The sequence below is a fragment of the Diceros bicornis genome, chromosome 26 (genome assembly GCF_020826845.1).
Source record: "Diceros bicornis minor isolate mBicDic1 chromosome 26, mDicBic1.mat.cur, whole genome shotgun sequence".
NCBI classification, from domain to species: Eukaryota; Metazoa; Chordata; class Mammalia; order Perissodactyla; family Rhinocerotidae; genus Diceros; species Diceros bicornis.
In genome coordinates, this window is record NC_080765.1 from 22,642,836 (window position 1) to 22,663,652 (window position 20,817).

The window sequence follows — 20,817 nt, forward strand, 5'->3', positions numbered from 1 at the left end:
GCAGGGAAGGGCTGTCTGGAGGTTTTGTGGCAAGGTGGCCGCTCATCTCATTTTCCCAGTGTGCAAGCAGCTTCTTGGGCAGTGAAACTAATTGGATAGTATCACAGCATCACTGCAGGGAAGTGGGGAAGCTCAGAGCACTTACAACCTAACCAGCCAGAAGAGTAGGATTTGCATTTCAGCTAATGTGACAGGAGGGGTGGAAGGGTGGCTCTGAGAGGAATGTTCTCAAGGCTGCTTATGAAGGGCTCAGCTCTGCGAGGCAGAAGGAGCCAGCTGACAGGGGCGGGAGGGGGGCCTGAGACTTCAGCCCCAAACCCATCACGGTTTCTCTGTGCAGGCCAGGGGCCCTTGTGGGCCAAATGGGGGTGACGGGGAGGCCCACTGTGTGAGCCCTGAATACAGTGACTATTTCTACTTGCCACTCGGGTGCGTGTAATTAGATATTCCTGGGAGAAGGAGAGAGAGAGAGAGAGAGAAACAGGCGGCAAGTGAGAGTCAAAGGCAGAGACAGAAGGAAACAGAGAGACAGAGCGAGACAGAGCCAGAGGTAGAAAGAGAAAAAAACCACAGGGAGGGGTCTGCCCAGGGCCCCTATGAGCACAGGCCCCAGAAGGACATGAGGTGGGACTGCCCGGTGTGCGGCCCCCACCCCCATTGATTTGAGAGCCCCCAGTGCCTTTCATTATGCGAGCATCTTGCCTCAAAGAGCGTGCTTCCAGTGTTTAAAGGTTCTTAGCTTTCCTGCCACATGGGCCCTGAAGTTAAACCAATTCCTTTCTCTGGTGCCCAACCCAAGAGACACGATCCGTTGCCCAGCTGGAGGAGGGCTGACCTTGAACTTCAGAGGGAAAGGCGAGCTTTCCAAGATGGCACCCCCTGAGGGATTTCCGGGCATGTCACACTTTTAGCGCCTGCCCGCATGTGCTGATGGGACCTGCCACAGCCTGCAGCCCCTTTGGGCGCCTCACTCCCCGCTCTTCCCTGACTCGGCGTTGCTCACCCTCTGTCTTGTGCTTTCTCCCTCCGCGGCTTTGCCACATCCACGTGCCCTTATTGACTTAGCGTTGTTCTCTAAATCACTCACTTTTTTTGAGACTTATCTTTATTCAGAAAGGAAGCTTCAGATCACTACCGGAAATGAAAAGCCAGTATCACTTCCAATAAATAGAAGGAACTGTAAAACTGTAAAAATGAAAACACTACCATTGTAAAACTGTTTATGTAGCCTCTAAAACGGTGGTCTCACCCCGGGACGATTTTGCCCTCTCAGCCCCCCACCCCCACCCCAGGGACATTTGGTAATATCCGGAGACATTTTTGGGTGTCACACTTGGGGAGGGGAGAGGTGAATGTTCCTGGCTTCTAAGAGATGGAGGCCAGGGATGCTGCTCAACATCCTGCAATGCGCAGCACAGCCCGCGCCACAACAAAGGTTATCTGGCCCCCGAGGTCAGTAGTGCTGAGGGTTAGAACTGGTCTGAAGGAAGCTTGAGCACCCCGGGGAGGTGTGCCCCATACTTGGGCAGCTCTGACCTGGTTCGCTGCTCCTCATCCTTCAGGCTCAGCTCAAACACCCCTCCCCAGGGAGGCCTTCCCTGTCCCCCAGAACAGAGGACTCCAGGCGTTGGCTCCGGGAGCCCTTGCACCTCCCGTCTCCGCTCTGAACCTTGGCAGCTGTTTTCTGCTTGTGTCCATTTCCCCCTAGAGCTTCAAGCAGGGGCCACATCTGTCCATTCCTCTCTCTCTCCAGCTCTTAGCACAGGGCCTGGCTCTTGCAGATGCTCAGTAGTTACGTGTAGAACGAATGAGTGAAGGTTGTGTGAATGAATGGAACGAATGAATGAAGGTTGGGCCCAAAAGAGACATGGATTCTGCCCCTGGATTCCCACTGTCCTCAGGCACTTGAGCTCTCCTCCATTTCTCACCTGTGAAATGGACACACTAATAGGACGGCTGTGCGCATCAAAGAGACAGCGGGTGTAAACAGACCGGGCAGAGGGGAAGCCCTTGGTAAATGTTAGGGGCCATCCCCAGGTGGAAGGGGTCCCGTGAGAGAGTTGGGGCTCATCCCCTCATTCATTTATTCTGCCGTCGTCATCGAGTGCCCGTACTCCTGTTGTCCCAGGATAATTCTTAATTGCACCTCCCTTCATCTCAGAAGTGTCCTGGTTTGGGCAATAAATGATATTCGGGGCTGCCCCACTCATGTCTGCAGAGTTGAATTCATTCTCTCCTGGGACCCACCGTCCTCTCCTCCTCCTCCTCCCCTTCCTCCCCCTCCCCCCAGGCAGGCAACTTTACCTGGTCTCCAGGTGGAGGGGGAGAGAGACTGCCTCTGCTTTATCCTATATTCTTCCAAACCTTTTCCTGGAACACCTGCATGTAGGCTTTTGAAATCCCCAAAGCCAGGACTTTGACTCCTGTTTTCTATCATCTGACAGCTCTGCCCCGAGGCCATGGAGGTCTTACAACTAGTTACCCAAATGCAGGAGGATAACAGGGTAACAGGGAATGCTGGGGGTTGGGGGGGCATCTCCATTAATATCAAAAACCATCCCACCAGCAAATTGCCCTGGGCTACCCCAAGACTCACCAGGAACTGGGGCCATGGCCTCGGGACTCATTCTAGACCCCCACCTGGGGGGAGGGTCTGAGCCCCTTCATTGCCTCAGGGCTAGATGGACAAGGCTGGTGGGGTTCAGTAACCTATTGCCTGAAATGGGAAGGTCCCCTGTTAAATGCCGCCTCCTATTTGGGCCACTTCACTTTAAAAGGCAAATAGAGAAACAGGCAAAATCCAAACAAGAGTGAGGCTAATGCGTCCAGAGGTCTGAAAGGAGACCTTTGGAGAAGGGCGGAGTAATTGGAATGATCTAGTGCCCAGAAGACAAGGTTGAGGGGCGACTCGGTAATTGCCAAGCTCCAGAAAGCTTCCTCTCAGGAAGATGGCAACCTGCTCACCCCCCACGTCCTCAGAGGGCAGAGCAAGAAATTAGCTTAAATTGGAGCTGGAAAGATTTAGGTTATGTGTAAGGAGGAACTTTATAAACCCTGAAATATGCTACCAAGAGAGGCTGCGGGTTCTCGGGAGAGTGTCTAAAAATAGCCTGTTCTTTAAAAATAGATCTGGGCATGTGTTAAACATAGCATCAGCTGGGCTTCTGGGGATGATGTTAAATACAGGCGGACCGCCATATGGGGTCCTCCCCAGGCCGAAAGGCAGGCTGGAGGGTCAGCCTTTGGTCTCTGGAGACAAACGCAGGGATGTTTTAGATATGCAGGGATAAGGGATTTGTGTTTCTGTCTGCCCCCAGCTGATTGGTGTCCTGGAACACCAGCCTTTCCAATCTCTAAGTTTTCTTTCTGTGGGAGGCTATTCCAGGGCTGGTGCTAACTGGGTCAGTCCCACCAGTTCCCCCCAGTCCCTCCCCATTCCTGAGTCAGGCTCTCCTGTGCCTGTGGGTTTGCTGGGAACTCATCCATCTCAGCGGCGCCAGGCTCTCTGTGGCTCCCCCGCGACCTGCCCACCCACCTCCTAATCTCAGACCGTGGCCTGGCCGGCCTCTCTGCCCTGGAGGGCTGCAGATGCCCCTCCCCGACTCCTGGCCTCCCACCTTCTTCTCCACGCAGCAACCAGAGAGGGCTTCAAAAGAGCGCTCTGACTTCGCCCCCTTGCTTACAATTATATTATGCAATTCCTGCCCATTGCCCTCGGGATACAGCCCAGACTGCCTAGATGGCTTCAGAACTTTCCGGGCTGTGTCTTGTTTATCCCTCCAGCAGCGGCGCTCACCACCCACGCGCCCTGCCTCACGGCCCATTACAGCCCCACCAGACCTCTCTGCTTGCAGGCTCTGTGGGAGCTGGTACCCTGCCCAGCCGCCCTCCTGCTGCCTCTGACCCTTCAGCTCCCAGCTGGGATGTCACTTTCTCTAGGAGCCTTTCCTGGCCTTCCCACCCAAGCCTGGCCTGGAGCCCCGCTAGGGTTCCCACGGGACCCTGGCCTTCCCCTGTTGGCTGCCCTCATGCGCGGTCGTCCCAGTTTGTCTGTCTCTCCCGTCCCAGAGAGCAGTGGGAGGCCAGGTCACTTGCTCCCAGTGTATTCCCCCAGCTAGGAGAAAGCCTCGCGCACAGCAGGTGCTCAATATGTGCTCTGTGACTAATTAACTGAAGGCCAGGCCGCCCTAGCAGGGTTTCCCTTTGCTACCACTCTGCCCTATCGCATCGGGTCTCAGCTTCCTCCAGGGCCCCACCGGCCCCTCTGTCTTCTGTCCCTGACTTGACACGCGTGGGATGTTGGCAAGTCCAGATTGGTGCCCCTGGACACAAGAGTATTTATTTAGACATGCATGCTCCCCGAGTGTTCTGAGTAATAAGTTAGACAGCGTCTTTAATAATAAACTCTATTATAAGTTAATTAGTCAGCTACCTCCCTGATATCTCAATTAAATGGAGCATGCCATTAACATAATACGTCCAAACCCTGCAGAGGGGCAGCCAGAAGCCGGAGGAGTCCTGAAATTCAGCTGGGCATCATTGCTCCATGTGCTTACTCAGGTGGCATCTCCAGGCCGGGGACTGTTTCCTCGGAGGAGTCGCCTGGGCCGGGGTCCACCACACCCAGAAGCACGCTCAGGAACCAGCACCCTTGCCCCCAGGGAGGCAGCGTGGGTTGGCACTCCTGCGTGGCCTCCAGACTCAGGTGGCACTCTCTCTCCTATCCTCCACCTGACCCCACTGCCACGTCGTCTGGTCTCACTTGATGTTCATGAGCACAGACCTCACATGCACATGGCACTGCCCCTGTTTGTCAGTGCTTTCCCACTCTCCTAGAAAAGACTATTTCACCCCTTCTCCTCCCTCCTCAAAGCTCCCCTCCCACATGCACATGGCTGTCTCACTCTTAGCTGGTGGCCTGGCCTCGCTGGGTAGAGAGGAAGAAGCAACGCTGCCCGCACTGGGATCTGTACTCACATTCTCTCCTTCCCCGTTCCCTTGGGCCTGGCGTCCCAGCTCCCATCAAAGCCAGCCCCTTTGTCTTCTAGAACCTCCCCACCCTTCTCGCCTTCTCTCTTGCTTCTACAATTGCCCTCTGGCTCCTCTGTGCCATCAGTCTCTCCCTGTCCACTTGATCACCTGGGTAAGCACAGGAACATTCTACATCTCCCCACTTTAAGATCTGTCCCGGAACCCCAGGCCCTCTCCAGCCATCACCCCATTTTTCTGCTTCTCCAGGCAGCAACAAGTCTTGATGATTTCTGTGTCATTATTTGGCTGTTTTCTCTCCTCCTCTTCTCAGCCTCTTCCAGTAGAGCATCTGTCCCCAAAGGCCCGCATGTTGGCAAATCCAGTGGTCACTTCCGTGCCTTCATCTTTGACCTAACGGCTGCCCCCTCCTCCTTGACCTGCTTCGCTGTCTGGCCTTGGCGATGCCACGCTCTGGTTTTCCTCCCGCTGCCCGCCCTCTCCTCCTCGGCCTCCTCTGCAGGCTCCTCCAGCTCTGCTCAGCCCTGGACGTCGGCTCCACCTGGGGCCCTTCTCTGCTCTCCCTACATCTCTCCCAGGTGGTCTCTCCTAGGCCCACGTCCGGATGCCCAAGACTCACGCATTTGAATGTCTAACTCCGACTGTCTCCCAGCCCTTAAACTTGTACAAGGTTTGCTGTTGTGTAGCTGCTTGCTTGATGTCCCTGCCTGGATATAAAATAGACACTTCACATAAATGTGGCTCAAATGGGGTTCCACCCACCCAAACATCTTCTTCCCTCTGTCTTCTTCACTTTACTAAATGGCGCCCTCATCTGCCCGACTGCTCAAACCAAAGCCTTGAGGTCATCCAAGACCCCCACGCCCAGCCCATCAGCAGGTCTGTTGACTCCACCTTCAAAACCTGCCCCGGAGCTGCCGACAACTCCAGTCCAGACCACCACAGATCTGCCTGGAACGGCCTCTCAACTGCACCCCCGGCATCTGTCTTCACGGTGACCAGAAGGACCTTAAAACGTAAATCAGGCCCCTGTTTAAATCGCCTCCTGTCTTCCCACTGCTTTTAGTGCCAAAGCCAAACTCCTCCCTGTGACCTCCATGGCCCGGATGACCTGGCCCCTGCTGGCGTTCCAGACCCGCCTCCAAACACCCTCCCCTTTCTCACTCTGCCGGAACCTTCTCTCCCCGCCCCCAATAGGTCAGGCTCCGTCCTGCTGGCAAGCCCTTGCTCCGGCCACGCCCTGTGTCTGGAACGGCCTTCCCCAGACCTCAGAGTGGCAGCCTCCAGCTCCCCATTCAAGCCTCTGCTTACAAGTCACCTCCTCAGAGAGGCCCTCCCGACTCCCCAGTCTGAAGGGCCCCAGGCACTCTCTGTCCCTCTGCCCGATTTTATTCTCAGCATGGTGGCACTTTGTACTCCCTGACATCTTCTTAACCTGTGTGTTCATTGTCTGGTTCTCCCCACTAGGACCTGAGACCCTTGAGAGCAGGGCATCTGTCTGTCGTCTGTTCCGGTCTCCCCCACCACCCCCGGAAAGTGTCTGGCCTATGAAAAGCATTCAATAAATATTCATTGACTGATTGAATTAATGAATGATGAATGAATGAATGATGACTCTGACATTTGCTCATGTAGACAATTTGCTCTCCAAAGGTTTCCAGTCTGGCCCTGTCCTAGCTCATTCCCGTATCCCAGACCCGAGACCCTCACACCAGCCAGCCTAACACCCGAGCACCTGCAATCAGTGGCCATCGATTTATTCAGCAAACACATATGGAATATTTACTGTGGGCCAGGCCCTGGGCTGGGTGCTGGGGATTCACTGCAGAGCAAAACAGACCTGGTCCCAGACTAGTGTGAAGTCCAGCACGCCTGTTCAGGGAGTCTCAGGCATTCGTTCATTCGTTCATTCATTCATTGAAGAAAGACTTCTACAGGGCTTACTGTGTGCCCAGCACTGTTCCAAGTGCTTTGCAAGGACAAGGTGGTTAACCCTCATGGGTAATGTATGAGGTAGATACTATTATTAACCCCATATTACAGTTGAGGAAACTGAGGCACAGAAAGATGAAGTAACTTCCCCAAGGTCACACAGCTGGTAAGTGACAGAGCTGGACCCTCCCTCTCACTTTGCTTCGCTCCTGCTTTACTCCAGGCTCCCCTTCTGATGTTGTCTCTGAATTCTGCCCCACGCCAGCCCCTCTGGACCTGACAACAGAATTTAGCTTCCCAGGGGGAGCAGCCGAGGGCGGGGCTGGGAGTCACCAGCCCTTCCTGTTCTGGGTTCCAGGTGGCACCACACCCAGGAGGCTCTGAGCCCTTGGCCAACATCCCCTATCCCCAGTGCTCCCCAAGGTCCCCTGGGGGCAGGAGGAGCCCGGCCTGCCTCACCACACGGATTGGGAGTTCTATTTATGGTGGCAGGAGTTGGAAGATTCCGGAAACCACACAAGGAGGGATTTACAGCTGTGAGTTTCCTGGTATGGCTCCCGCAGCGGCGGCAGGAAAGCCTCGTTCATTTAGTCGCTGCTGATCTAGGAGGTGGGGCAGCTCAGCCGAAAGTCGCTTCTTAATTCAGAGGAGTTGGAAACAACTCCTTCTGCTGCAGGTTTGTATGACAGATGCTGCTGGCCGCTTTAGAACAACGTGCTTCCAGAAACACGGGCCCTCGAGGGTCAGATGTTTGAAGCAGAATCTTTAAGATGCAATCAGAGACTCGCACCACCCTATCTTTGAGTGAATTGTAATTTCAACTTATTGAATTTTCTTAAAGGATGGCCTTTCATATTTGGGAATAAATGCAATTCAATTGAGAAATCAATGCTTTTCTAAACTAACAATTCAGAAAACTAATTATTCTGCCAACAGGCTGGGTCTGGCTTCTGGGTCTAGCTGGGAGTTTTTATATTAAAATGCTAAGTCCCCACTGTCCTAATATAAGGAGTGGTCGTTCTCATGAATGTTTTCCTTCTTTAGTGGGTGTTCATTGGAATTGCCTGTGTCTACTAGTATCCCCATTTTATAGATGAGAAAACCAAGGCCCTGAGAGATCAGATAGCTCAGAGAGCATCTGGACTGACACAGAAACTGAAGAAGGTGCAACAGCCGAGAGTTTGGAGAGCAAGGACCGGCGGGGGGCCACGGAAGGGGCAAGGCTCCTGGGTGGGGCAGCATTTCTAGAGGGAATTAGTGCTGGGCCGTAGGAGGGGCGAATAGTCTGTCCAGCTAACAGACTCTACTGTAAGTTACAGTGACTGAAACAGCGTGGCATTGACACAGGAACAGAGAGAGATCAGTGAAACAGATGACGTTAGGAAATGGACTCATGTATATGTGGGGCTTGGACTATGTACAAAGGTGTAATTTAAAATCAGGGGAAAGGACGGGCCATTCTATAAGAGTTCAAAGCAATTAGCTACTCATTAAAAAAAATTGTTAAGTCCTTACCACACACCATTCACTAAGATAAATTCCAGATGAATTATCATGAACATCTGTAAGTATGCTAGAAAAATATAGGAGAATGTGTTTATGGTGTTAATCTTCTTAAAGTAGACACAGGAAGCAAAAACCAAAAAGGAAAAGACTGATAAATTTGACTATATCAAATATCAAAATGTATGACAAAAGCAGCTTTAGTCATAATTGCCAAAACTTGAAAGCAACCAAGATGTCTTTCAGCAGCTGAATGGACCGTAGGTGAATGACCTGTGGTACATCCAGACAATGGAATATTATTCAACAATAAAAAGAAATGAGCTATCAAGCATGAAAAGACATGGAGGAACCTTAAATGCGTATTGCTAAGTGAGAGAAGCCAATCTAAAAAGGTTACATACTATATGATTCCAACTATATGACATTCTGGAAAAGGCAAAACGATGGAGACAGTAAAAAGATCAGTGGTTGCCAGAGGTTTCGTGGGTGGGGAGGGAGGGATGAATAGATGGAGCACAGGACATTTTTAGGGCCATGAAACCGTTGACACAGTAATGGTGGATACCTGTCTCTACACATTTGTCAAAATCCAAAGAATATACAACACGAAGAGTAAGCCCTAATGTAAACTATGGATTGAGTTAATAATAATGTATCAATGTTGGTTTATCAATTGTAACAAATGTATCCCACTAATGGAGGATGTTAATCATAGGAGAAACCATGGGGGCGGAGAGAGGGGCATATGGGAGCTCTCAGTAATTTCTGCTCAATTTTTCTGTAAACCTAAAACTGCTCTAAAAAATAGTCTATTAATTAGACTAATTAAAAAAAAGATGTTCTCTACATGGAAAAAAAAATAGTAAACTGTTTGTAGTCTGCACAACAGGCAAGACTAGTATCCAGAACACATAAAGAATTCCTACCAATTGATAAGGAAAGTGATGGGGAAAAAAAAAAAGGAAAATTGACAAAGGACACAGACAGGCATATTCATAGAGGAGAATTAGAAATGGTTAATAAATACATGAAAAATGCCCAAGCTCACTAGGAATAAGGGAAATATAAAATTTAAAACAATGTTGAGGTGTCATTTTTCACCATGCAATGGGCAAAATTTATAATGTTTTATAATATCCAGTATTGGTGAGGATTTGGGTGGGTAACTCGCAGACAGCTGGCAGAAGTACAAAACGGTACTGCCGCTCAGGAGAACCATTCACCGACATTGACTCAAATTTAAAATGCACACACTTTATGACCCAGCGATTCTTGTTCTTTATCCTGGAGAAATACTTGCTTGTGTGCACAAAGAGACTTGTAGAATGGTGTTCATTGCAGCATTTCTTATAGGGCAAAAATCTGGAAACAACTTAAATACCATCAGTTGATTGGATAAATCATTATCAAGGAAACCTCTGCATCAGTTCCAAAGAGTAAGGGCTACCTGCTATGTCCTCTTGGCAAGTTCACCAAGAATTGTGTCAAGTAAAGAGAAATAAGATGCCCGTGTGGCTCACCCCTCCTCTCCTCCTCCTGGCAGACTGAGCCAAGGCAGAGAGGACCAGAGGCATTTGGCACCACCTGCCAGGGCGCCATTGAGTGGGGCGGGGGGGAGGTCTAGGCTGTACTCAGGCCTGGGGGAAACCTGGAGCAGGCTGAGAGCGCCTGTCATGGTCACCCTCTCCCTGATTTCCTGACTCAAGTGCTCCCACCAGCCCTGGAGAGTACCCCATCTGGGGTCAGAGAGCAGTGAGCGGTGTCCACGAGAGGCGGACCCCGGCCCAGACACACAGACAGCCACCTCTGAGCCCTCCGTCTCTGCGGTGCCGCGGGTCAGGTGACTGGAAGGAGGCACAGAGGGGCGCTGGAGCCCACCGGCTCAGCTCACAGGCGCCCTTGTGCACACCTCTCCTCTGCTCTGCGCTCAGTGACACTGCGTGGGCAGCTTGAAACTGGCCATGGTGGGAATTTTTACACCACGGAAATTGGCAGACGCTACAAATCAGGGCTTTTTTTCTCAGAGAACCAGTTGTTGAACATTCTCCTTCACATAATGGGAACACAGGATGTCCCCCTTCCCACCCCCACCCCACAAGGCTGAGCTCCAGGTCACAGAGCCTCACGCCTTTACTGCGGTCTTTTCTTATCTCCACCCCTCCTCTCCTTACCTCCGTCTTTTCCCTTGTCTCCTCTTCAAGAATAAGGGAAAGGGTGACTGGGGCAACAAGGGGAGGACAGGCGCACTCTAGGCAGCATGGGAACAGCCCTGGATTTAGGGACATATGGATCTGCCTCCCAGTCACAACTAAGCCGTCTACTCCCTGTGTGGCCTTGGACGGACTTGCCCACGCCACACTTCTATTTTCTCACCTGTGGAATGAGAATAATCATAGTCAGGCTCCCATATTCAGCCTTGCAGGTGTGGTTCTGCTCAGCTCCAGGGAGTGGCATGCACACAGACTATGATGTGAATGGAGCCTATGGAGATGTGCAGTGGGCAACCTGAACGACGGTACACGGCCCTGAGCATCGTACTTACTTCAGAGGGTTGTTACGACAATTGAAAGAGATAATAATGGAGGGGAAGGAGTCTGACAGAGTGCTTGGCACACAGTAGGTGCACAAGCATTATTGATTTCCTTTCTTCTTGTCATCCACCCCTTCCCTCCTCATCAATACTGCATCACTCCATCTTAAAGTTAGGTCCGTGCCAGTTAGCCCCACAAGGGCTCCACAGTCCACACAGAGAAGTGCCCCCAGTTTGTAATAATCCTGGTGACTGTAATGATTGCATGTCCACGGGGCACCAGACAGTGAGTCGGCCTTGCCTCATTTCGTTCACTCTCTGCCTTACCTGTCATAATCCTCATCTAGGCTTGAAAGATGTGAGGCTCAGAGAGTGAAGCGCCTTGCCCAGGGCCACAAGGTGAAAATGTGGTGGAAGAGGGTTCTGACTCAGATCCCTCGGAATCAAAGTTCTCCCAGCCAATGGGCACCAAGATTTTTGACCATGAACGAGAGAAAAACATTTCATATTACAATCGCTACACGCACGTACACCTGTATAGAACTGAAAAGTTTCCCTGAACAATATTTACTCTTGAAACATTTCATGGTATCAGATATTTCTATTCTATTCTTGTTGTTTTTTTAACGCAGTGAAGTTGATTTCCTTATCTGCAATTTGAAAAACACTCTGTAGGCTGCCTCTCCCAAATGACCTTCTAACACATATCAGCAGGGCTAAATCCAACGCAATGCCTGCTTTTGTAAATAAAGTTTTATTGGCACTCGGCCATGCTCATCCATTCACATATCGTCTATGGCTCCTTGGCTGCCCTTTGCCCTCTGGCTCCAACTCAAACTCCTTGGCTGGTGTTGAAAGCCACCACCCTCTGGCCTCCCGTGCTCTGATCCCACTGACCTCCCTTCCCCGGGGGTCCATGCACAAACAGCCGGCGGGTGGTTGGGAGGCCCACCTAGCTTCCTGACGCCTTGTTCTGCTCCCCCACAGGCCTCCTGGGGATGGTAGCCCACATGATGTACACGCAGGTGTTCCAGGTCACCGTGAGCCTCGGCCCTGAAGACTGGAGACCTCACTCCTGGGACTACGGGTGGTCCTTCTGGTAAGTGGCTTTTGACTTTTGGACCCCAGAGCCCAGAGGCATGCTGGGACTTCAGCAGCTCAGCCCAGATGGGGGACAGGGGAAGGCAGGGGTAGCCCAGAGTCCAAAGAGCTTTGAGACCCCAGAGCAGGGGTTGGCACACTACGGCCGATGGGCCAAATTTCGCCTGCCACCTGTTTTTATGCAGCTTTCAAGCTAAGGATGGTTTTTACATTTTTAAATGCTTGAAAATAAATCAAAAGAAGAATAATATTTTGTGATGTGAAAATTATGTGAAATTCAAATTCCAGTGTCCATAAATAAAGTTTTGTTGGGACGCAGCCATGCTCATCGTTTCCATATTGTCTACGGCTGCTTTCACGCTGCAACAGCAGAGCTGAGCGGTTGCCACAGAGTCAGAATGGCCTAGAAAGCCTAAAATATTTACCATCTGGCCCTGTGTGGAGAAGGTTTGCCGACCTCTGCCTTAGAGGCTGCATGGCAGGTGGAGACGGAAGCTGGCGCGACCTGAAGGCAGGCGAGCCATGGAGGGCTCTGGGCGGTCCGATGGGTTAGGAGGATGCCAGGGAAGGGCCCTGGATACAGGGAACAGGAGTCAGCACCTCAGAGCATGGTGTGCAAAAGAAAGGCAGAATGAGTCAGGATTCTTTTGCTTGTGAGCAATAGAATCCCAAGCTTAAGTAAACAAGGGCTGTGTGTTGGTTCAGGTAACTGGGAAGTCCAGGCTGATCACTAGGGTGCCTTGGGTTATAGCAGAAAAATCCACCCACATCAGTCCAAGCAATAAGGAAAATACATTGTTCCTGTAAATGGAAAGTGCAGCTCTGGCATGGCCTTCAGGATACGCTTGATCCAGGGTCACTGATGTCAACAGGGCTGAGTTCTCTTCCTCTGTCATCAGCTGAGCATTGCCCCCTTCACATGTTAACCCTGTCCCTGGTCAGGCTTCCCTCCTATGGTGAGAAAGCTCCTCCTGAGACTGGCACTTCTTCCGTCACATACAGGAGGAGAAAGGGCTTCTCTTTTCCCAACGTTGACTAAAGTCCCAAGCCTCTCTCTGATGAGCCCAGCTTAGGTCATTTTCTCTCTCCTGAATCATCATCACGGCTGGGGGAATGTCATGAGCTCATTGGTTCAATTTGACCAGGCCTACCTTTGGGGCGAGGAATGAGCCAAAAACTCTCAAAGGATCAGTGGGTGGAATGGCTGCTGGGTGAGCTAGTCTGCTTCAGGCACAGCTGGATCCAGGTGATCAGGTGATTCATCAGGAACTCAGTCATTCTCTCCCTCTTTCCTGTCTCTGTTCCCTTTGTGTTGGCTTCATTCACAAGCAGCTTCTCCCCAAGTGGTAGCAAAAATGGTCACCATGCCCAGCTCTAGGCTTACATCTTACAAATGTAGCAATACCAGCAGAGATGGGGCTTCTTTCTAATATTTCCAGCCAAAATCCTGGTTATGACTTTCATTGGATTAGCTTAAGTCATGTGAGCATCCCTCTACCAGTGATTTAGACCCTGGTGGCTGGACTGCTCTAATTGGTCTGGCCTGAGTCACATGGTCCAGAAGGTGGGGTTGGCCCCACCCAAACCCTTGGACAGAGAGAGGAGGAGGAGAGGTCCCCCAGTGGAAAACTGGGGATGGGGGCGTGGAGGGGGCTGTTATCCAGAAGAAGGACTGTGTGCCAGAAAGATAATGACCACGGTTGTCCGTTACGCAGGGTTTGCAGGTCTGGTTCTGGTGGCAGGGGACCGTTTATCCACTCCATCATTTAACACATATTTACTGAGCCACTTACTCAGGGACAGCCAGTCTCTAGGTGCCGGGGGCACAGCAGAGGCCAAGACAGCGTTGTAACGAGGTTGAGACAACTGAACAAGAGATGCTCTGAACTGTGCTGTGATGTGGAGTGGAGAGCTCACAGACAGCTGTGGGAGCACAGAGGAGGGGTCACGACCCAGCTTCCCTGGGGGCGGTCCTCAGGAAAGAATTGGGTCAGGCAAACTGGCGGAGGAGGGAATAGTTTAGTCTGCTGGGCAGGGGGAACCGCAGGTGCAAAGACTTGGCAGTGAGAGAACATCTGGGGGAAAGGTGGTCAGAATGGAGCAGGAAGGGCTCTGACTGTGAAAGACCCCATTTCACACCATTTCCGCCCCTTCCCACCTCTGCTTGGCTCTGCTGCCTTAGAGGCATGTGCCTTAAAGGGCCCTTGACCCATCAACACCATCCCTGATCCTTTTAAGTAGAACCATCCCAGGGAAACCAGCTGAGGCTCTGACCCCCTTTGACCCAACGCTTCCCCCAGCCCAGTGGTTCCTGCCTGAGAGCGTCAAGGTCGTCACCCTGAGCTAGAGGAGACAAAGGAAGGGAACGAACATTTTTGAGTGTTGATCACGTGTGTGATAATCTCTCATGTATTGAGCACTGGTGTGACATCATCACAACAGTGCTATGAGGTGGGCACTTCGTGGAGGGGAAACTGAGGCACAGAGCACTTTAGTAGCCTGTCCAGGGTAATCCGGCCTGTGAGTGGCAGAGTTGGGATTTGGACCCAGGCAGTCTGGCTCCAGGCCCATGCTCTCAACCTCTGTATTCCGCCTCTGTGAGATGATGGGGTAATGGTAAGACAGGTCGCGTGTGCTCGGCACACTGTGACACATGGACGTGCTCGGTAAACACCAGCTTTGCTACTGTTACCATTAGTGACATGAAACTTAACACGTACAATAATGCCGTGTTACATTCGTGGAAAATGAGGCTCGGAAAGTTTAGATCACTTGCTCAGGATTCCGAACACCCTCCTCCCACAGACCTCTCTCTCCAGAAGCAGCTGGCTCTCCACCCTGCACTCGGCGTCTAGAGCCTGCTGGTGTCAGCCGCAGGCTCCCCTGCCCCCTCAGGGCTGGCCTCCCTCGGGGCATCAAATTCCCATTTGACTTATTTAAGGCCAGGGTCCCATGTGCAGCCCCTATTAGGGCTGATCCATTTCTCCTTGTCACTGAGGCCTGCAAGATGGATCAGCCCCATTTCTCATCCCTCGCATCTGGGGCCTCGCCAGGGCTGTGCAGTGTCATCTCTCTTGTTTAATGTGTGTGAGGCCATTTGTCAACGTTCTGGCCCCAGAGCCTCCCCTGCCCCCACCCGAGGCCCTGGGGAGGAGACCAGCTCCGAGGCAAGACAGTGCCAGCTCTGTCTCCCAGCCCAGCGGGGAAGGACAGGCTGGGGAGTTCAGGGGATCAGGGCTTCTGAGGGGCTCCACTGATGCCAGGCACCAGCTTCCAGGGGGGACACCTGCACAGGAAGGGGAAGGTTCTGAGGTTAGGAGTCCGCCAGCCCAGTCCAAACCTCACCCTGACGCGCACTGCTGGGGGGCTGTACGCGGTGTGGAGGGCTAGTTGAGGGGCGGCCCCTGGAGTCAGACAGCTCGGGAGCATGTCCTCACTCTGTCCCTCACCAGCTGTGGACCTCGGCCAAGTCACTACCCTCCCTGTGCCTCCGTCTCCTCAGCTGTCAAATGGGGCAGCCTGAGTTTCTACCTCACGGGTTTTGTGAGTGCTATTCCAGTGCTCTGTTGATGGATAACACATCCCTCCCAAATTTAATGGCTTAAAATAAAAATTTCTGATTATGTCTGTGGTTCAGCGGGTTGACTGCACTCAGCCGGGTGGTCCTGGCTTAGGGTCTTCCACGACGCTTCAGTCGGATGTTGGCTGGGGCTGGAGGCATCTGGGGCACGGCCAGCTGGGCATCCAAGGTGGCCCCGCACAGCGCTGGCAGTCGGTGCTGGCTGGTGGCTGGAGCTCAGCTAGACTGTCAGCAGGAGCGGCTTCTCGAGCCCGGGGGCTGGGTCTCCCTGGGGAGCGGGCGTTCCAAGAGATCCAAGCGGAAGCTGCAAGTTTATGTTATGACCCTGCCTCAGAGTCACACAGTCACTTCTGCTGCTTTCTGGCGGCCAAGAGCAGGGGATGGGGCTGGATTCAAGGGGAAGGGGCTGCACAGACCCCAGGAGGTGTGGCTCGTGGGGGGCCATCGCTGGAGACGAGCTGCCATGAGGACCGTGTGAGATCACGCACGGGCGGCACTCAGCGCAGAGAACGTGCTCGACGGATGCTGCCACTGAAGGCGAGCAACCCGACCTCTCAGCTTCTTCCTGTCCAGAGTACAGACAGTAGTAATGCCTGATTAATAGAGTGGTTGTAAGGACTGGGTGAGACCAATCTCTTAAAGTGCTTGGGATACAATAAGTGCTCCTTAAGTGGCAGTGATTATAAATGGTGACAATGAGCCTTTGGTAATGCTGCTCTCACTTGTTGGGAGGCACGTCCCCAAACGTCCTAGAGGATGTCGTTCGGTGGGTACACAGGCAGCCCCTTGCTTTCTGTTTTCCCCAGTCTCCACCCCCACTGGACTTCCCAGGAAGTTAGTATTTCTTAGAGTTTAGCCCTGGCCGTGCCCTCCCCCTATTCCCTGACTCCCCACTTTGGCCTTGACTAAGCTGCGGAAGCCTATCCTCAACCTGAGCCCCAGGCCCCCCAGCCCTCCTGCTGCTCCTCTTTTCAGCCTTGTGGCTCAGCTCTCTCCAGGTTTGTTTGCCTGTGACAACGCCAAGGCAGGCCCCGGGGAAGGGGGAAGGGGGGAGATAAGACTAATAATGTTGGTCGCCACCTACTTTGTGCACTTTACAAGCCCTGAGCTGTCTCGTCCCACGGAGGAGTTACCGTGCCCAATTCGGGGACTAGGACAAGACCTCAGAAAGGACAAAGGCCCGAATCACATAATTAGCCTCAGAGGCTGCAAACTGCATGCAGCCCAGGGCCAAACCCATCCTGTAGATGCTTTGTTTGGCCTGCCACAGTGTTATTTAAAAGTTTGTATATTTTTTTTAACATCTTAAAAGGTAAAAATGTTACATAAAAAATCCAGGTTCCTGGCTTCTCTTGAGCGCTAGAAGATATGTCCGTGCCTAACTTGCATTGCCACGTGGCAGTGGGCAGTTAAATCTGAGCAGAAGCTGCCGCCTTTAGATGGGGCATATGCTCTAGTTCACCCCAGTCCCCACCGCCCCCTACAGCCTTACACTTACCCGCACTTTCCTCGCTTAGTCATCCATCTGACCCTGCAGGAATTTGAGTTTGTGAGCCTTGCTTGGAATGTCAACATGTCGGTTTTCCTGGTGATGGCGGGAGAGTGGAAAGCTAGGCACTTTGTTCTCCTATTTTGCATTTGATCAAAAGGGAGAGGGATGGAAAAAGTGACCCTCCTACTGCAACACACCGTGAAACACCAATCCTGAGCATTCACTCTGCAGACTGAGGTAGTAGAATATTGTGGAGTTGTAGCTTATGAGAGCTAGAAGCCCAGAGAGGCTAAGCAGTTTGGCCCAGGTCACACAGCAAGAGGAGCAAGTTGGGCCAGGTCCCAGGAGGATGGTGCCTCTTTGTTTGCTTCTGAGGCCCCATCTGTGTGGAGTGTGGTAGCCTCACTGCTACCCTACTCTCTTCCCCTCCCCCCCTTCCCAGTCTTCACAACTTTGTGGAAATAGCATGCTAGCCTCATCCCTCTCTGGGAACCCCAGCCGCCCTGCCCTCTCTGCAGGGCTTAGCTGACATATCAGCAGATTGATCCCTTGTGTGTGTGTGTGTGTTGGGGGAGGGGGGCGGTTCTGCTGCTGTGACCTTAGAAGAGCCTTGGCCCCAAAGAGCCACTAGAGAGGGTGTGTTTGCTGGTGCCACCACTGAGAGGCGTGTAGTCAGCAGAAAGCTCTCGCTCTTTCTCATCTCCCCCTGGCACAGGTGGCTCTGGCCTCCTTTTTTCTAAGGCCAGGGAGGGGAAAGAGAGACGTGGCTGCCCAAGGGTGTCCTGCTGGCCATGGATGGACTGGCTGGGCCCCCAGAGCCTGCCATTGTCAGCTCCTGGTCCCATCGGCACTCAGGCACTGAGGGTGGCCTGGACCGAGCATTGGCGTCCTGCCCCGCACAGTGACTCTGTGCCCGTCTGGCCCAAAGGTGGCCTAGGGCTGCCTCCTTCAGTGATCAGTTACAGTCTTCCCAGGGCCCCGGGGTAGATTTCAAGGTGGCATCCGTGCATCTCTGAATCTGTGCCCCCAGTGTCCCCCTGCCCCGCCCTGCAGCTCCCAGAGGACAGAGAGGAGTGGACAGCTACTCCCCCACCCCTGTTACCCTCCCTTTTCCTCACCCGTGTCCACCCTGCTCTTGGCACCAAAACCAGGCCAGCCACCCACATCCCTCACTGCACCAGCTCAGAAGTGCAAGCGGCAACCCCCGGCAGGTGTTCCAGCCCCAATGTTTTCAAACTGTGCCCTTCGTGGGGGCCTGGATGGGGGGGTCTGCCTGTGAGGGGAGCAGGAAGGAGGAAGACTCACGATGCAGCCCCGAGCCCCTGGCCCATGCTAAAGCCAGAACAGTGTTTTTATATCTGTAGTTTTCAATCTGTTCTTATTTATCTGTATTTATTCACGCTACAAATATTTATTGAGCACCTACTGTGTGCCAGGCACTGTTCTAGGTGCTAGGATGCAGCAGTGAGCAAAACAAAGCTCCTGTCTTCATGGAGCTGACATTCTGGTGTGTGCAGGAAGGCAATCCAGAAACAAATAAAGACGACCACTTCTGGGGAGACGGAGTGACAGACGTCCCCCTCTTCCTCCCGCTAAGTACAACTAAAACCCCTGGACATTATGCATAAAACAAGCAGAGGAAGACGCTGAAAGGTGGAGAGGAAACCGTGGGCTGGCTAGGGACAGAGGGACAACACATTGGTGAGTACGTTTTGTCTCATATATCCCAGATTTGGAGATGAAGAAGTCAGCAACTCAGAAATGCCAAAGGCACAGACAACAAGAAAAAAAAAGCGCCACCAAAAGTCTGCTTTCTCTACCCAAAAGACCAGGAAAACGGACAGCCTACCAAGACAGAAAACTTTTAGCTAAACTGCTCTAGACAGTCTTACATTGCAGAAAAAAATCCCCTGTGGTTTGTCCCCCGCACCCCCACCCCATTGCCAAGCTTAGATTTTACCTCGCCAGGCTGTAATGAGGCACCCAACCCAGCCCCGCCTGCTGGGCTGGTGCCAGAGTAGGGAGCTGGGACTTTCGCTCACCCTGCCGGACAGTAACAGGCCCCACCCAGTCCTCAGTGTCAGGGGAGACCCCATGGGAGTCTGGACCCCCACCGCCTGCAGGCAGTAACAAGGTGCTCCTCCCCCTCCCTGCTGGGTGGTGTCAGAGGACAAGTAGGGGAGAGTCAGGATCTTTACCACTACCCAGTGGTGATGAGGCCGTCTCCCTCTCCATAGTGTCGATGGAGGCGACTTGGAGAGCAGCAATGAGGCACTCCTGCCCCTCCCAGTCAGGGTGGTGTCCACAGAGGCCTGAGGCAACCAGAACTCTCACCCCTGCCCCACGGTAACCAGGAATCTTTCCACCTCAAATGTCAGTGGTGACCCATGGGGAAACCTGGACTTCTACTCCTACCTGGAAGTAACAATGGGACGCTCCCCCTTCCCTTGCCAGAATGGTGTCAAAGAAAACCAGCTAAAGAAGAAGGTTTAAACAAGATCCAGAATCTAATCAAAAATACCCAAAATGTCAAGTTTGCAACTGAAAGTCACTCACCATACCAAGAATGAGGAAGATCTCAACTTCAGTGAAAAAAGACAATCAATAGATCCCAATGTTGAGATGACAGAGATGTTAGAATTATCTGATAGATTCCAGAGCAATCATCATAAAAATGCTTCAACAAGCAATTATGAACACCCTTGAAACAAATAAAAAATAGAAAGTCTCAGGAAAGAAATAGAAGATATAAAGAAGAAACAAGTGAAAATTTAGAACTGGAAAAATACAATAACTAAAAAAAAAAAACTCAGTGGGGGGGCTTAATAGCAGAATGGAAGGGACAGAGGAAAGAATCAGTAACCCGGAAGATGGAACAATAGAAATTACCCAATCTGAACAACAGAGAGAAAATAGACTTTAAAAAAAAAAAGGAACAGAGCCTCAAAGACCTCTGGGACTATAACAAAAGATCTAACATTGGAGTCCCAGAAGGAGAAGAGAGAGAGAGTGGGGCTGAAAAAGTACTCAAAGAAATAATGGCTGAAAACTCCCCAAATTTTGTAAAAGACATAAACTTACAGAGTTAAGAAGCTGAATGAATCTCCAAACAGGATAAACCCAAAGAAATCCACACCATGACACACCATAGTCAAACTTTTAAAAACTGAAGTCAAAGAAAAAAATATTGAAAGCAGAAAAAGAGAAACAATACCTTAATGATGGGGAAAACCAATTTAAATGACAGTGGATTTTGCATCAGAAACCACAGAGGCTAGAGGGAAGAGGCACAGAGTGTTTCAGGTGCTGAAAGAAAAGAGCTGTCAATTCAGAATTCTATTTCTAGCAAAAATATCCTTCAGGAAAGGGAAGGGAATATCAAGACATTTTCAGATGAAGAAAAACTAAGAACATTTGTTGCCAGTCAACCTACCCTAAGAGAATGGCTAAAGGAAGTTCTCTAAGCAGAAAAAAAATTTTTTTGAAGGACTCTTGAAACATCAGGAAGGAAAAAAGAAAAAATTTACTTTTCCTCTTGAGTTTTCTGAACCATGCTTGATGGTTGAAGCAAAAATTATAACATGGTCTGATGCAGTTCTAAATGTACACAGAGGAAATATTTAAGGCAGTTATATTATTAATGGGGGAAGATAAAGGGATATAAAGGGAAAATCACATGATGATATC

General features: G+C 51.6%; 1 protein-coding gene across 1 annotated transcript in view; it reads left to right on the plus strand.

The window, feature by feature from the left end:
- The window catches only part of GSG1L (GSG1 like), a 212,263-nt gene that overhangs the window by 160,013 nt on the left and 31,433 nt on the right, over positions 1 to 20,817 (plus strand). The window contains exon 4 of the mRNA XM_058569796.1: positions 11,945 to 12,056. Within this exon, the coding sequence (XP_058425779.1) occupies positions 11,945 to 12,056 (112 nt within the window). The remainder of the gene's footprint in view (positions 1 to 11,944; positions 12,057 to 20,817) is intronic.